The sequence below is a fragment of the Scomber scombrus genome, chromosome 8, assembly GCF_963691925.1.
Source record: "Scomber scombrus chromosome 8, fScoSco1.1, whole genome shotgun sequence".
NCBI classification, from domain to species: domain Eukaryota; kingdom Metazoa; phylum Chordata; class Actinopteri; order Scombriformes; family Scombridae; genus Scomber; species Scomber scombrus.
The window spans coordinates 10661308-10677842 of record NC_084977.1 but is presented as its reverse complement, the minus strand read 5'-3'; the positions used below and the strand labels follow the sequence as shown (position 1 = coordinate 10677842).

Below are 16535 nucleotides of genomic sequence, written 5' to 3'. Positions count from 1 at the left end.
ACACATGAAACAGACTATAGTTTCATTTTTTTATTAACATAGGTCTTGTACCAACTTGTTTCTGAGATGGCAGGTGGGATGTTGTTTATTGCATTGGTTTCAATAGAATATTAAGTGAAATAATTCAGTAAGCGGTGTGAAACAGTCTGCATACACAATTATATTAAATTAAATAATATTGTTCTATCCACAAGAAGATAAACATAGGGCGTCAAAGTTTGGAGAACAAAGGGTTGACAGGGCTGCCATGTTCTTGGCTGTAAGATGATTGGCTCGCACTTACCTTTTTAAAAAAAATCAACTTCTGTTTATTGAGCGCTTGGTACATGTGTAAATATAATTACACATACTATGTAAGTATATATTGTAACATTTTCTATTGTGAAGGGAAAAACTATAAAAAACAAACAAACAAACAAAAACAAAAGTATGAAACCACAAAAGGGGGATGTCACAGACATCGCTATATATATCGGCTCCACTCTTAAAGTAACCCGCTGATTGGTCAATTAAGCGGTCAGTCAAGAAGAAACGATTCCTATTGGTCGAAACCGCCCTTAGTTCCCTTCCGTAGTAGGAGGCTTTTAGCTGCCGGTGGAGAGTCTGTTGTTGTTTGTAGTAAAGTACTTTAAAAGTACCAAAAACTAGTTTTCAACAATGGGAACACGAGACGATGAATACGACTACCTCTTCAAAGGCAAGTTGAGCTTTAAAAGTGAATGAATGACAGTCTGCTCGTCAGCAGAAGGAACTGAGGAAGTGAACGATGCTAAAGTTAGCTCCACTGGTAGCAGACGAGAACATGATTTGACTGTTAAGTTATCTCTGTAAGATATGTTACACACGATATATCTCTATACTTTTTATAAGGTACTCTGGTATAAAGATACAGCAACCCATCTTGAATAGTGTTATAGTGTGGACTTTAACCCGGTAATGGCATTTAACTGGAGTGAATTAGCAGGCTAGCGTTAGGTAAATAAGCTACAGCGTTAAGTAGCTAACATGGCAGCTACTTGGCCTCGTTAAAAACGATCACCGAAGACGACCTAACGTAAACTTACAACTACAAGCTCATCAGATACGTGTATTTAGAGTGTGTTTCTCTGCTAAAGTTATGCTTAACCGTTTGATACACTGACTAATTGGCCATTTCAAACTACGAACATAACCAATGGTTGACAGGTTCCTCTGTGTTGCTCATGATCACATTTAGATTGATTACAACTAGTTTGGAAACCAATGGCCCAATATTCAACTTACACAAGTGTCATGTGGAAATTTGAAGCCACCATTACCCAAACACTGAGAATAGACGGTGAAGTTGGACACATCTCGTGTAATGAGGGGTCATTTTGAGGATTTGAACAGGATAAGTTAAACCTATATTGGACACATTATTATTCAAAGTAGAGTATTTGACCTACATCTTAATTCATGTCTACAGGGGATTTATAATATTACTAAACTGAAAGCCTCTGTCATCCCCATGTTACAGGAGATGACTCAACAAAATGCTTGCTACTGCTTAAATGCAGTAGATCTGGTTTAACAAATGGATTCACAAAGCTGTTCTTTACATGATGAGATCTATCTATAACCCATAAGCTCTGCTGCTATTCTGTATCTATTCTATGCAAACTCTGCTTTATCCTGCGTGCTGACTGATGTTGTGTCCCACAAACTGGTTTTTATGTGTATTGTGTGTATTTGTTTTTATTGTAGTCAAAAATAAAATAATCCAAACAAATAAAACAATTAGCTGACTCATCTAACTGTTATGGCTGTAGTTGTAATTTGTGCTTTACACAATATCCTGTAAGTATGACACAGTTTTGAGATGTAAGATTATGATAACATACTGCTAAACATATTTTACTTTTCAGCCTGTCAGAATGACATGTTCATGTTTTTGTGCTGTGTGCTTTGGTTTTAGTCGTACTAATCGGAGACTCTGGAGTGGGGAAGAGTAACCTGCTGTCCCGCTTCACAAGAAATGAGTTCAACCTGGAGAGCAAGAGCACCATTGGGGTGGAGTTTGCCACCCGCAGCATCCAGGTGGACGGCAAGACGATAAAGGCTCAAATCTGGGACACAGCTGGACAGGAACGCTACAGAGCAATCACCTCAGCGTGAGTATTATCTTTGGGTTTACACTAGTGAATATTGATGCAAATGTTGTGCTGAAAAAAATTAAATTATCTGGTGTATATTGTCACCAGGTATTACCGGGGTGCAGTCGGAGCTCTCCTCGTTTACGACATTGCCAAGCACTTGACATATGAGAATGTGGAGCGCTGGCTGAAGGAGCTGAGGGACCACGCTGACAACAACATCGTCATCATGCTGGTTGGAAACAAGAGCGACCTCCGCCACCTCAGGGCAGTGCCCACTGATGAGGCCCGAGCTTTTGCAGGTAAATCAAGTGCTCTGATTGGGGACCAGTCATCTTTTCAGTGAAGCTGAGGATTATTATGTATATTTATATATCCTTTATTTAACCAGGTAAAAGTCTTATTTGGATAAAAATCTTCAACACAAACATACAAATACAGCTGTCCCACACTACAACACAGTGAACACAATATCCAGTTAAAATGTGAGACAAGGTCAAGACAAAAATCCAGTTATGATGGATTAAACAGGTAAAAACAATTCTAAAAAAGGAGCAATCACTTGACAAAGAGTACTATTTCCTCCATCCTTAAAAAAATGTTTAAATAGTAATCAGCTCTGACAGTTTCAGATCCTTGTGTACATTATTTTAGGAAGAAGGGGCAGCATATTTAGAACCTCTGAAGACCAACATCTGTAGAACATTGTGAGAGCGTAGTTTTGGTTTTTATATGTACACATTTCAGGTGTATTTACCCTACAGACTTACTGGTGGCTGACTATGATAAAGTGTCATTACTGAGGACTTGTTTAACACTTTTCCACTTTTTTATTTTATAGCTTTACTGAGATGTGTTAAATTGCTGTTATGTGTAAAATGTTCTCTGTGTGCTCTTCTTTACACTCAGAAAAGAACACAATCTCATTCATTGAAACATCAGCCTTGGACTCCACTAATGTAGAAGAATCTTTCAGGAACATCCTCACAGGTAACACAAATGATTAATGATGAAATACAAAGTGTACTTTTTATCAATCTTGTAAGTAATATACATCAACATTTTACTGCATCTGTTTTCTCTCACAGAAATCTACCGTATTGTATCTCAGAAGCAAATATCAGACAGATCTGGAAACGATGATTCTCCAGGGAACAACGTAGTAGATATAAGTGTCCCCCCAACCATGGACGGGCAGAGGGGCAACAAACTCCCGTGCTGCCAAAGCATGTGATACTCGTCTTTTTTGTTGGTTTTGACTTGTTGTCAGTCTTTCTTTTCACCTCTTCTTAACTGCAAGCGTCATGCTGCTGGCGTCATGATACCCTCATGGGTTCAGAAGTCTCTGACACCAGGACTCTTGTAGTAGACATTCCTTTTTGCTGTTTTTTTTTCTTTGCTCACATGTCCTCTTCTGATTTCACAGCGGACCCTGTGTCTAAATACGTTTATGGCCTCATAATAGCTTTCAGAGGGAGGAGGTGATTTTGCTTTTATGAGGTTGATCTTTTATTTTAATTAACTAGCCTACATGGTCTCATTGACCTGCTCCTGTTGAAGGAGTGGCGAGGGATAAGTACTCAAAGTGATTCTACTCTCCCCCTTTTCTCAGCACTGCACTGATACAAAATTTTGACATGATCTGCTACAGTGAAATCTCAATTTCATGTCTGTTTGACCTAATTCTGCCTATCATGTTATAGCCATGGAGAGGAGGAGAAACCCTTGGAGTACTAATGTGTGCTCTGTCTGGAGTTTCTGGTTTAGTTTTACTCTTCCTCTTTGAGCCCTGTGCCAACTGTGGCATGAAATTGGCATGAGCCAGGAGCCAGACTGGCTGTGACTGTCTGACTTAATATGGGCAAGTGTGAAACAAATGAAGTGTAGGTTTTTATTTGTGTGTGTGTGTGTGCGTGCATGTGTGTGTGTGTTAATCTTTGCGCACAAAGATACCAAAGGAGACCAATTATAGTCATTGAGTTTTGAGCTTTCTCCTTTTCAAGTGTGTTCAAGGCTGCTAAGATTACCGATCATTGCTGTATTTAGCAAACCAATCCAGGCTTCTTGCAAATATGTGTAATGTTATATTGCAGAAATGATGTTATGAATTGTGGTGAGTGATTTCGTATTTGTAAAACAATAGTATCAGCCTCAAACAAGCCCAATGTGTATTTCCTCTCTTGAGTAGGCTCAGGTCATACTCTCTTTTAGCAGGTTGTCTCTTAATGAAAACTGTTGTACTTTTGCACTTGTGTCCAAGAATTTCAGTGGAACAAATCAACTTTTTATTATTTATCAACATCTTTATCATTGAAACATTGATTAGTAATGGAAACAGGGGCAGTTTGAAGGAAAAAAATGCAATAGATGGGGTCCTTATTGTTTTTAACAGGTTTCCTCTCATATACTTGAGCAAGCTCTGCTGTTATTTCAATGTGATATCTGTTAAGGGGAGTGGATAAAGGTATGTGTAATCTGAAACTATTTTCAATGGAAAATTAAGCCACTAAAAATGCTCTTCACTCAACATTTTCACTCCCGCAGCATAAACGTTTGAAACTGAAAATCAGTTTAATGGCTGAAATGCCTTTTTTCACCCATCTGGTTGAAATGCTTTCATGTGTGATTGATTTGATGCATTACGTCTCATGATATTTCACATTTCTTCAAAAAAATGTAAAGCCAGTAAAATTAAACTTGTTTTGCTAATTTTACATTACACAGAAAATACTGAAGTATAAATAAACCTAATCCACATGACAATGTAACAGACAGACTCTTTTTTGGACACATTACATCAGTGTGCCCATATGCTGTGCAATGCTGTGTCTTCAATGTTTATAGAGGAAGTGTTTGTACAACATGAGTTCAAGCCCATTTTTCAGGCTGCTTTTCTAAATCTACACTTACATTGGTAAAAACAAATCATGGTTTTACAGCATTTAACATAACATCTTTGGTTTCAAAACAGACCAAGTATTAGGTGCTTGTTTTCACAAGATTTTCAGTCAGATAAGTTTAAACATTGTGACTGAACTGCCTAATGTTAAAAAAGAGGTTAATTTTGAACATTGAGGGGGGAAAGTACAAGCTTGTTCAATCTGACCCTAACCCTGGTTGCCATCTCTAATTGGGGTTAATTGAGTGGATCTGAATAAAGCCAATCACATAGGATTATAAATGTTCAAAATCCTATAGGAGTAAAACCTTTTGGTATTATGTCCTTTTAAGACTTAGAGAACCAGTGTGTAGGAGAATTAACAGTGGCTGCGGAAAATGTGAAAGAGGACCAGTTCTCTAGATGTAAAGGACTCATTCTAAGGTAACAAAAACATGACAAGTCTTATTTTATGGTGATTACACACAAATGAAAACATACTTATGAATATTATTCCATTTCTGTCACTAAATTCTACACACTGTACCTTTAATCCTAGGACAGCTTTATACTATTTTTGTATTGTTAAACATATACCAATTCTTTTGGATTAAGAGCCGTTGGACTTTCCCATTGGATTGGTTCCAAATCAAGCATCATTTTTAATTGGAAATTCTAGTGATATACAGAGTTATTATTAACAATCAGTCGTAGCAAGGCTCTTTTGCCACTTAGACATGTGTGGCATATATTTTTAATCCCAAATTTTGTGCATTACTAAAACATTCTAAAAAAGCTATTTGGCAGAAATGGGATCTTACTGCAACCCTGGGTGGGTTACTACCAGAACCAGAGATGTAGAAAAAAGTGGGCAGTCACTGTTGAACTCTATTCTTACTACTTTAGCAGAGACTGATGGAAGTCGAAAGATGAACATAATATACAGAGTGAAGATATGTAACTCCAATATCATGTTATGGTCAATGTAGCAAGCTATCAAGTTGTTACTTCTTTGTTTTGGTTCAATTGAGCAAAAGACAAGAAGATATATCAGTGTTATATATATATATATATATATATATATATATATATATATATATATATATATATATATATATATATATATAACACTGATGTAATACTAACTAGCTGATGAGCCAGCCAGCCAAAATGTGAATGAGTGCAACACATAGAAATAATATTATTGACAGCTCTTCACATTATTTGCTTTTATTTGCCTGTTAAGTATTTTGAAGCAATATCAATAGGCATAGATTGTGTTTTTTAATCAGTAAATGACAGTGAAATGGTCACATTGTGTTAATGATACTGCAATTTTATATCCCTCGATTCCTTTGCCAGTTCAGACGAATTCAAATGTAAACCAATTTATCACTTATTAATTCTTGAGTATTTTTTGTAAATCTCAGTTTAATAAAATTTTAAAAAAAGCAGGCAAGGAGAGAGAGAGAGAAGGAAGATGGATGAGACTGATATGGTGAAAGTAGCAGGTCTGATGGAGGTTAGTGATCAAGAAGATTCGATTGGGTTTAAAATACATTGTTTATTTATTTATTTATTTATTTATTTATTTATTTATTATTATTGTTATTATTATCATTTATTATTATTAATCATAATAATGATGATGATGATGATAATAATGACAGACCTTTTTGGGTCACTTAAAAAACAACCCTCCCAGCCCCAGCCCCTCCTAGTAAGGACTTAACCCCCCCCCCCCCCCCCCCCCCCCCCCCCAAATCCATAAATCATAATGACCCAGTTACGTGATTTTAGAAAGTAAATATTTACTGTCCACTTATAAAACGTACTGTAAATGAAAAATGTCGTGGTGATAATGTCATTTAACGAAATCTTAAGAAGTAGATCCCCCCCCCCCCCCCATGCGAAATGTGCTCACTTGTTTTCTCTTTTTTAAACGGGGGGGGGGGGGGGGGGGGGGGTGTCTGTTCATGTATCTATTGTGTAGCTGTGTGCATGTGAGCTGTTGTTTATGTACAAACACTGTAACTCATCCGGATGGTGTGTTCCCAGCAGAGACAGACAGCTGATGATGATGATGATGATGATGATGATGATGATGATGAGGAGGAGGAGGATGAGCCCGTTTTATTTAAAGCGCTGGGGAAGCGGAAGCCCGGCCCTGCTGTGTGTTATCAGCTGAGAGCTAGCAGCGAGCTGAGTGGCATAGCTTCAGCTCCTGATGCTGTTTATTCACACCTTTTAGCCAAAATGAAACGAGACGGAAATACGAGGCTGTCTGGGTAGTAATGCTCGCCACAGGAGGAGGACTCCACTGAGAGGAAGAGGAGTAAAAAAGAAAAGGAAGAAAGAAAAGGACGGGGTAAGCTTTTTTGTGGTTGCTAGCAGCTGACTGCAGCTTCTGACAGCTGTGGCGACTCGAGCTGACCACGTTTATTTACTGGACAATGAACATGAACAGAAAATAGCTATCGGTAACAAAATGACAGTCAAATCAATCTCATACAATAGTCGGCGTCCATGTGTTAAATATGTCTCTATAAAACAGCCGCACACAGCTAGTTCATGCCTCCGCTCAGCTGAAGGCTTTATTTTGACATCTGTGCTCCAGACAACAGAGCTGGGGACTCGGACTCGCGACTCTGACTCGAGTTGCACTTAAGTCTCACTAAACTGTGACTTCAGACTCGACTTGGACTCGACCTCAAAAGACTTCAGACTTGACTTCGACTCGAGGCTTGAGACTCGCGAACAACTTTTATTTCATGTTATTATTATTATTCTCATTATTTATCTGTCATTCATCTTTTTGTATGATCTCTGGCTCTGAGCTAGATGTACACACCAACGTCATGCCACGCGCATGCGCTATGTGTGAAGCGCGCATCTTCAGTATCAGACATTGACAATGGCGAGTGCGACAAGTTCAGCAGGAGTGCCTCAGATCATTACGTTTGGATACAATGCCTTCACACTCCCGTTTTTCCCTGGTTCTCCCATATTTCGAACCCATCTCCCGCCGCCCTCCCGTCATTTCTCCTGTAATTTACAAGCCCCAAATTTGTTTGTTAATAATAATAAGAAGCACACAATAGCAAAGGTTTTATTTTGAAAGCTCAGACAGGAAACCACCGCAACTCCGTTATTTAGTGCCACTAACTTAGTGGCTCCGCTACTAATTATTAAAAAACACAACGTTGCGTTAACTATGGTCATTTTATATATATATATATTTTATAATATCCCCACACATTCCCTGCTGTGTGTTGTGTTAAGCAGCAGATAAAAGGCAGCTTGGAGAAAAAAATAATGAACATCTGTTTGTACCACAGTGCTAAACTGCAGTGTTTCTGTGATGTTCATGTTTTGTTCATTTTGTTGTATTTTACAACATTGTTAAAATAATTATTTTATGGTTGAAGAAAATACAGTTATGGAATTGAAATAATTCTTAGTGTATGTTTCTTCACATCACATTGCAGTAGATTCTCTATAGTGAACCTACAATTGGTACATTTTCATACTGTCCTATATCAAGGTCTAGGTCAAGGTAATAGCCGAAGGTATATTTGGTTACAGTTTCAGGAGAGGGCATCTCAACATACAAACAGATACATACATACAAACTTCAGTGACAGCAAACAGTTAAAACACCACAAAAACAGACATGGGCAGGTGCTCGCAAGGCTAACTGATCAGGATGAAGGATTGTACAGCTCTAAGGTCAGAATTTGAATTTGATTTAGTGTTGGCGAGAGACTTGAGACTTGACTCGGACTCTTGACCAGAGACTTGAGACTTGACTTGGACTTGACCCTCAAAGACTTGAGACTTGACTTGGACTCTAGCTCAAAGACTTGAGACTTGACTTGGACTTGTAAAAAATGACTTGTGAACAGCTCTGCCAGACAATAGTCTGCATCAAAGGCTACAACAGCTGGATGCAGCGGTGCTGGTAGCTGCGTCCTCGTTTGACGTCTGAACGGTGACAGAAGTTAATACAGCTGCACATGTTAACTGTTTTTTAAAATGTAACTTACACCAGTTTGGCCTAAAATTACTAAAATATTTCTGTCTCAGCTGATGTCAAAATGTATCAGCCTGTTTCATTCATGTGTTTTTATACAATAACTGAGCTGTCTTCATTTTGGGGCTCCCCTTTTGTTTATCTGGGTCAGGGACTGTGATTCTTAATCCTTATTGTGTTTATGTATTTATATACTACTACTACGACTACTACTACTACTACTAATAATAATAATAATAATAATACACCATACTCATCAGATTTTTAACAATGTCTCGTATCCCATGGGTCTATACTGTCCTTTATTAAAATATTGCTGTGTTGTACTGATATTTAACACATGAATACCAACTGTCTAATAGCCTATGTCAACTATAATACACCAAATGAAGGACATGACATAATGTCAGACTACTAGTTTTGGTTTTCATTGTGATCTTAATGAGGCAATCAAATCTCTACAGTGTAGTTTGGTGAAAAAAAAAGTTTACCCATTCATCTTACCCGAGATCTGTTTCATAAAGTTCAAGTTCAGGCCCTGACGCTTCATCAAACATTTGCAATTCTGGACAATCGGTCTCATAAAGCCATGTATCATCTTGCTCTGTTAAATCTGTTTTAAACAAACCAGGTGTGAGCACGTTTGTAACATCTGCAGCATAAGAACAGATGTTACTTAATATACCAGACAAGGTGTAACCATTTAATGTATGGACATGAGATTATTGTAGTGACAAAAAGTAATATTCAGCAAGGTAAAACTCACAGAAAATAAAATGTAGATATAATAAGTCGAAAATGTCAACAATATTATACTTATGAATGGATATTACCATATACAGTCCTACTTTTTTAAACATCCTCAGTTGTCCGATAGTCAAATATTTCCCTTCTGTACAATATGGTGTCAGCAAAGATAGAATATTATATCCTTTACAAATACAGTAAAATTATTGCAGGTTTTTTTGTGTGTGGATGAATTAGATCATCAGCTGTTATTGTTTTGACCAGCAGCTTAATCACAATAATGTTTTAAAATGATTGTAAGAAACTCTTATATTAATTGTTTATAAGGAGATGGAGAAAGGAAACAAAATCTCATATTAACAGCAGAGTGTCTGCACCATCTGCCTCTTGTTTAAAAACAACACAGCGTCATCACTGTCGAGCATGTAGGATTATCCAAGTTGGGGTGTTATGCTGTGGTGTAACAGTGACGTGTACAAAGCTACAGTTGCAGAGTGAGGCCTCGTGGGAACGACGACGAACCAGTATTTAACCGTGACCAAAACTCTGGTCAAAAATAGGTTCAATATGTGTCCGACAAACTGTGTCATCAATTCCTTAAAAGTAAAAAAGCTACTTCAGTACTTTCACACATATTAGACACATGTTTTGGTATTTCCTGTGCGTCATGTAACCTCTCTTTCTGAAAACATGAATGAAAACATTTAATCATGAAATACCCGTTTGTAATTGATCTGAACTGTACAGAACAACGCACATTTCCAGACAGCAAGACAAATGCAATAAAGGCTGTAGCAAATTCAGCTGTCTGTCGCTTTATCTGTATTGAGGGGTTATCTGAGGGGAGACAGCTGTTTATCAGTCTGCTGCACGTCACACTCACTGCCCCTGACCATCACACTTGCCTTTTATAATGGATTAGCAGTTGCTTCAGGCAAATTGGCCCACCTCCAAACTGACAGCTGTCTCGTAAATGACAAAATGTCTTTGTAGATAACCTAAAGTTATTCTCACGTGGTCGGAAACTAATGAGACATGAAGCAGACTCTTAAATGAGGACTGTTGTAACATGAAACTTACTGTACCTAGATAATATTGGCAAATGCATATAGAATAGTACTGTTATATGCTATATATTATACTGTTATACTGTCATATGCTATATATTATACTGTAATACTGTTTTATGCTATATATTATACTGTTATATGTATGTATATAATATTTGTTAGCTTTAAACCTTATTAACCAAAGTTTTTCTGAGTTGATTCTGAGGCAGCACCTAAATATCATCTTCCTCAGTGTCTAAACTTTACCATTCTATTGTGTTAAAATATAATATTTATTTACCATTACATTATAATGCCTTATTATTTATTTGAAAAAGCTATTAAGCCTGATTTTTCTCCTGTTTTCGTGTGGGCGAGCAGGATTGGTGCTTTCTGCTCTTTGAAGCATCCATTGCTGCTAACCCTTTAAATCCTCGACTCTACAACCAGCATCTGGACACCCCGTAACTATGACAACGGGGGGGTGTTGCCACCTGCCCGGCTCTCTGTGTGACTGTGCCAGCAGCACAGGAGTCGGAAAAAGCGTTGAGGAAGCGGGTGGGGATGGGTGCCAGGCGCTCTACGTCACCCAGGTCACAGCCATAGATGGACGGTTGCTGTCGTCCGTGCTCAAACCCGTCTGTACACAAAGGTAAGGTTCACACAGGTTATCATGAACAATAATAACCAGAACAAGCACGTTTAATGATGTTGTCTTAACTTTGTTCTGCTCTGTTTTCTTAAATTGTTTCAGTGATGGCCCCATCTGCCGTATTTGCCATGAAGGTGGTAACAGCGAGGGTCTCCTGTCCCCATGCGACTGCACCGGCACCCTCGGCACAGTGCACAAGAGCTGCTTAGAGAAGTGGTTGTCGTCTTCCAACACCAGCTACTGCGAGCTCTGCCACACTGAGTTCAGCATCGAGCGCCGACCGAGGCCTCTCACAGAGGTAACAAAGGTCAATGAGCTTTGCCTTGTCAACATCAATCTCTCTGCTTGCTGAGCTGCTGTTTGTGAATATTTGTGCATATAAACATTTGTGAAAAAGCTTTTTTCCCCATCTCATCTTTCTGTCTTTCTACCTCTCCCTTGTTTCTCTTCCGCTTCTATATATTCTCTCCCTCTTCTCTTTTTCTGTCTCCTACTTCTTATTCCACAGTGGCTGCGGGACCCTGGTCCTCGTAATGAGAAGAGGACGCTGTTCTGTGACATGGTGTGCTTCCTGTTTATCACCCCCCTGGCAGCCATTTCAGGCTGGCTCTGCTTGAGCGGCGCTCAGGACCATCTTCAGCTGGGGAGCTGGCTGCAGGCCGTGGGTCTCATAGCCCTCACCATCGCCCTCTTTACCATCTACGTCCTCTGGACCCTGGTAAGAATAATTCACCTACAGATCACACTGGAGCATTATTGTAATGCAGATGATCTTGACATTGAGTTGTTGTGATGCAGTGTATTAGGTTTAAATTGCAAATTAGCCTTAAACCTTCTTTTAAGTGAGTGGACTTTGAGCTCGTTCACCCAAAAAAAAAAAAAGAAAAAAAGCAAAAGAATTAACTTATTTGGCTGACTTCCTACTTCTGTCTTCTCCTACCTGGTTGTCTGTACAGGTTTCTTTCCGCTATCACTGTCAGTTGTACTCCGAGTGGAGAAGAACAAATCAGAAAGTACGTCTTCTCATTCCTGAAGCAAAGGAGTCTAATTCTTCCCAGCATTCCTTGCTCTCTACCAAACTGATGAAGAAGTCTGCCAATGAGAGTATAGTATGAGATCACGTGAAGATGAACCACGATAACGGTGCCATTTACTTGTTGGGGATGATACTCTGTGCATTATGCCTGCTGAATGGACTTTCAACAAGCACTTGTAGGCATTTTCTGTCATGTTTTTCCCCTTTTTTTTTCTTCGACTTATCAGTACATTTTTCACACAACATTTTTAAAAAGCGCTCCTCCTGTGGGTGCAGAAATACGCACATTTAAATGGAGTCCATCAGTCCTCATGCTGAGTTTTCAACAAGCTAACGTGAAAGGCACTGAAGAATGGAAGAGCATATGAAGATGTGCAGAAGATATACGTGAACAGTCTCATCGTGTTGGATGTGACGATAACGTATACTAGCAGTGATAGAAGAATAAGGGATGAACAAATTAACCTGTTAAGTGGACTTAAAATGTAATGATTGTTCTGCTTTTTTTGGATCAGGGGTCCACAGAAGACTGCAGAGTACAGCAGGTTCATTGATTGTTCTACTGCAGTGATGAAGTGTGTAAACTGCTCGATACATGTCATATCAGGGCACTTAACTACTTAGGCCTTGCATTCTCTGCACAACATTGCCCACTGAGGAGCTGATTCCATATTAATCTGTGAGAGAAAAATGAGAAGCTTACCTTCAATTAATTAACATTTCACTATACAGGTGGCAGTTTGCTGTCTGGGATGACACTATTGGACCATGAAGCTCTTAGCCTGTTGGACTTTTTTTCCTGCACTTATTTCCACATCTCATCCGAGAACGGGTGGCAGCACAACATTAGAGATTGTGCAATAAAGCACTGTGGGCATCGAGGTCTTTATCACCTCTACCGACATGCACAGTTTTGCATGCAAGTGCTGTTAATATTTCTTTGGTAAAACTTTTTTTTAATTGTAAAACCATTTTTTAAACCACTAAAGAATGAACAGATTTACTATTGACTATTCCTACTGAGGTAGGGGTTTAACAGTGTTGTCATGGAGGTTCTTGTATTATCAGCACTTAAGAAGTGGGTCTTTATATTTATAATGATCGATAAGAAAGCTCCATCAAAATGGCTTTTCGAGGTACATTTTCACAAGCATTGTTTGGTGGCTGATGCAGTGTGATAAAGAATCATTCTGATGGCCCATTGAAGTAATTGATTTAACAATTCTCTCCCTCTTCTCTGTACTGTGTTTGTGTATGTGTTTATGATCACATAAGGAATCAGGGACTCAGAAACTTAGTAGTCAAGTGTAGTTTCTCTGTTGTGATGGGGGAAAAAATCTTGTCATAGGTGATTTTCTGTGTTGGTGTTTCTGCCAGACAGGAACTACCAACAATGACTTTTAATAGTGGATCCATTATGCAAAGGTGAAAGATCTACCAAGGCCAAATCTGACTAAAAGTTTTAGTCTTTTTCTTTCAAGGAAGCCACAAGATGCGCAAATGCTTTTCTGAGCTCATTTGATGAATGTTGTCTTTTTTGATGTTACTGAGCAGTATGGCCCAGTAAGGACTGGCTGTGTTACTTGTTTAGGGGGAGATTTCACTTGTACATACAGTAAGTAGGTTGGTGCAGTTTATAATCAGTTCACTTATGGTGGCTCTGAATACATCTGAGCAGATGTTCTCTGCTTTCCAAACCAAACACAGCCTGGTTTCTAGATTTCCAGGACACAACATGATCCAATTTTTTATTCTCTTTTAAAATGTCTTTATTCCACTTAATTTGGGTTACAGGGAGATGGTTAATTGGCACTTTCACACGTTGAAGCCTGAAGATGAAACTGAACTGAATAGCTGAACTTAATTGTTTAAACCAGTGTAATCCAGTCTATGGGCCTGATGATGACACAGTGGGTGTAACAATATGTTGTAACTTGAGGTCATCTACATGTTAACCCTAACACTCACTATTCTTTCAAAAAAGATTTCATTGATAGTTGCGAAATTAAAAATACCTTGGCTGTACTTCACAGGGAGTATTGAAAGCAATCAGGCAAATTTCAAACTTGCTTGAAGCTTGGTCGTAATGAAGTTTATTATTACTAAACTAAATTTTAATTCCAAGATAGCAATTGTTTTATTTCTTCAGTGGAGGGACACTTTGTCTCAGTCTTATTTAAAGATGATCATATTTTAATTGCTACTTTGATCATGATTTGTTCTTAAGTGCACATACAGCACATCACCCACAGTGTACAGAGGCCAAAATGTGTTATTAATGCCTTTTTATTTAAAATACACACACACACACACACACACACATATATACATTTTTTTTTAACTTTATAAGAATCAGACTTGAAAAATATTATTATTGAATCACTTATTTAAACTAGTGTGTGTTCTTACTGAGGAGTTATATGGAAAGATTATAAGCAGACAAATTTCAGAGCAGATGTTGTTTATTTGTGGTCAGTAAGCTTCAATATGGATGATTTTACCCTCCTACACAGTGTTGATTGTTATTCTACTGAAACTTAAATTTAGAAAGATTCTGTATTAGTATTAATATGCAAACTGTCAAAATAATTGTCAACTCTTTTGGCGTGGTTACCTGACGCTGTTGTGAAACTGTCAGTCATAGCAACAGACTGACGGTGGGAAATTGATATTAGTCATGTGGTTGCAAATGTTAAGCAACCTTATTTTTTCAGTTTGACAGCTGACAGCTGTGGTATTTACAGTGACCAGCAGCTGGAAAAGTTGTTTTCTTACCCTGTCTTCTTGTCTAGGCTAACACTTTTTAGCTTCTGGTGTCCCACATACTGCCTCAGATAATCGTTTGTTTGTGTTTTTAACTGATCTCAGAACAAAGGATTATAGTATATCCTGCAATACTGCGATGCACCCGGGGGGGCTCGTCTGCCTTATAAGCTTATGAGTCATTTGATCATCCATTTGTTTACTGTTTGTCATGAACGAGGCTTTAACCCCAGTAAAGTCATGTAAAATGTAAAGGTTTGTGCAGCCATGAGCAGTATGAGAGTATGTACAACGTATGCAACACAGGTCCTTCTTTGGCTACCTGCCTCTTCATGTCATTGTTATCAAAGCTATTTGAATCTCCAAAGAGTTTTAAGGTGTCATTACACATAATGTAATATATAAAAAGCTTCCTAAATTCAAATTTAGAAAGGGATTTTAAATCATTTTCTGTGTTTGTGACTGAAAGGAACTTAACATGTAGATGTTAATGTGCTTCTGTTGTGTTATGTTAAATAACATCTTTGTAATCTTTGAATTTTACTTGTCTTTTTTTTGGGTGGGTATGTTAATGTGTGTCATTTGTGGTTCATGTTGCAATTCTTTAGTATTCACATTTTGAAATACTACAGTGTTTATGGTGTGATGTGGAGAGAAAAAAGAGAGATGTCTTCACCAAAACACTGGTACCTTCAATCAGCCAAGAATAGTTTGCAATGCAAATAAAACATGAGGATAAATGAAGAAGAAATGTTAAAATGGGTCATTTGTTGCTTTGTTTATGTGCATGTGTCAGTCACCATCACTATTTGTGTCTGACTGTTTGCTCTGTGCTTGTTTATTTTCTTGAGAAGGTGTGTACTCATGTTCTATGATATGGCTGTTTACAGATCATCCTCTTAGTCCAGTGAGGATGAGATGTCATTACTGTAAGTCTGTTTGTGACGACAGCTATATGTGTCCATTAATCCTGATGAAAAACAACTGCTGATGTAGAGAGTGGACAAGGAGACACATCTGGAATAAAACCTTGTCAAGTTTTGCTATAGGATTGCTCTCAAGAGGTAAAGAATCTCTACATTTCATCCACAATTTTAAGTATAAGCAGCTTAGTGAGTTCAGAATATTCTGCTTTAGCAAGTCTGTAAATATTTTACCCTCAGCTACAAAACATGTACACACCATAAGGATTAGCAGCAGGGCAAAACAGGCAATTTGCACTGGGACCTCAGACCCACAGGGGAGCAAGGGCTCCAGGATCTC

At 38.2% G+C, this 16535-nt stretch overlaps 3 protein-coding genes across 6 annotated transcripts in view; 2 read left to right on the top strand and 1 right to left on the bottom strand.

Annotated features, from left to right (window-relative positions):
• Positions 1-16535, bottom strand: part of ubxn6 (UBX domain protein 6) — a 409082-nt gene that overhangs the window by 316118 nt on the left and 76429 nt on the right. The window lies entirely within an intron of this gene.
• Positions 572-4828, top strand: LOC133985361 (ras-related protein Rab-11B-like). The gene is made up of 5 exons (XM_062424982.1): positions 572-697; positions 1937-2132; positions 2223-2416; positions 3024-3104; positions 3203-4828. Exons 1-5 carry the CDS (start codon positions 658-660, stop codon positions 3346-3348), a joined length of 657 nt encoding a protein of 218 aa, XP_062280966.1. The 5' UTR covers positions 572-657; the 3' UTR covers positions 3349-4828.
• marchf2 (membrane-associated ring finger (C3HC4) 2) lies at positions 7184-16320 on the top strand. 4 transcript variants are annotated; one of them, XM_062424548.1, is made up of 5 exons: positions 7184-7360; positions 11272-11473; positions 11576-11780; positions 11982-12191; positions 12430-16320. In XM_062424548.1, the coding sequence occupies exons 2-5, from the start codon at positions 11292-11294 to the stop codon at positions 12586-12588; spliced, it is 756 nt and encodes a 251-aa protein (XP_062280532.1). In that variant the 5' UTR covers positions 7184-7360; positions 11272-11291; the 3' UTR covers positions 12589-16320. The 4 variants fall into 4 exon arrangements, with proteins under 4 accessions (XP_062280532.1, XP_062280533.1, XP_062280529.1 ...); XM_062424549.1 differs by having other exon boundaries at positions 11203-11473; positions 11576-11771; XM_062424545.1 differs by having other exon boundaries at positions 11203-11473.

What these genes read in the sequence shown, in the direction of transcription:
- LOC133985361 (XM_062424982.1), top strand. Translation starts at nt 658, where the DNA reads ATGGGAACACGAGACGATGAATACGACTACCTCTTCAAAG. An exon ending in TACAGAGCAATCACCTCAGC is followed by an intron (nt 2,133 to 2,222) that starts GTGAGTATTATC and finishes TATTGTCACCAG; the next exon opens with GTATTACCGGGGTGCAGTCG. An exon ending in TTTCAGGAACATCCTCACAG is followed by an intron (nt 3,105 to 3,202) that starts GTAACACAAATG and finishes TTTCTCTCACAG; the next exon opens with AAATCTACCGTATTGTATCT.
- marchf2 (XM_062424548.1), top strand. Translation starts at nt 11,292, where the DNA reads ATGACAACGGGGGGGTGTTGCCACCTGCCCGGCTCTCTGTGTGACTGT. An exon ending in AAACCCGTCTGTACACAAAG is followed by an intron (nt 11,474 to 11,575) that starts GTAAGGTTCACA and finishes AAATTGTTTCAG; the next exon opens with TGATGGCCCCATCTGCCGTA. An exon ending in CTCTCACAGAGGTAACAAAG is followed by an intron (nt 11,781 to 11,981) that starts GTCAATGAGCTT and finishes CTTATTCCACAG; the next exon opens with TGGCTGCGGGACCCTGGTCC.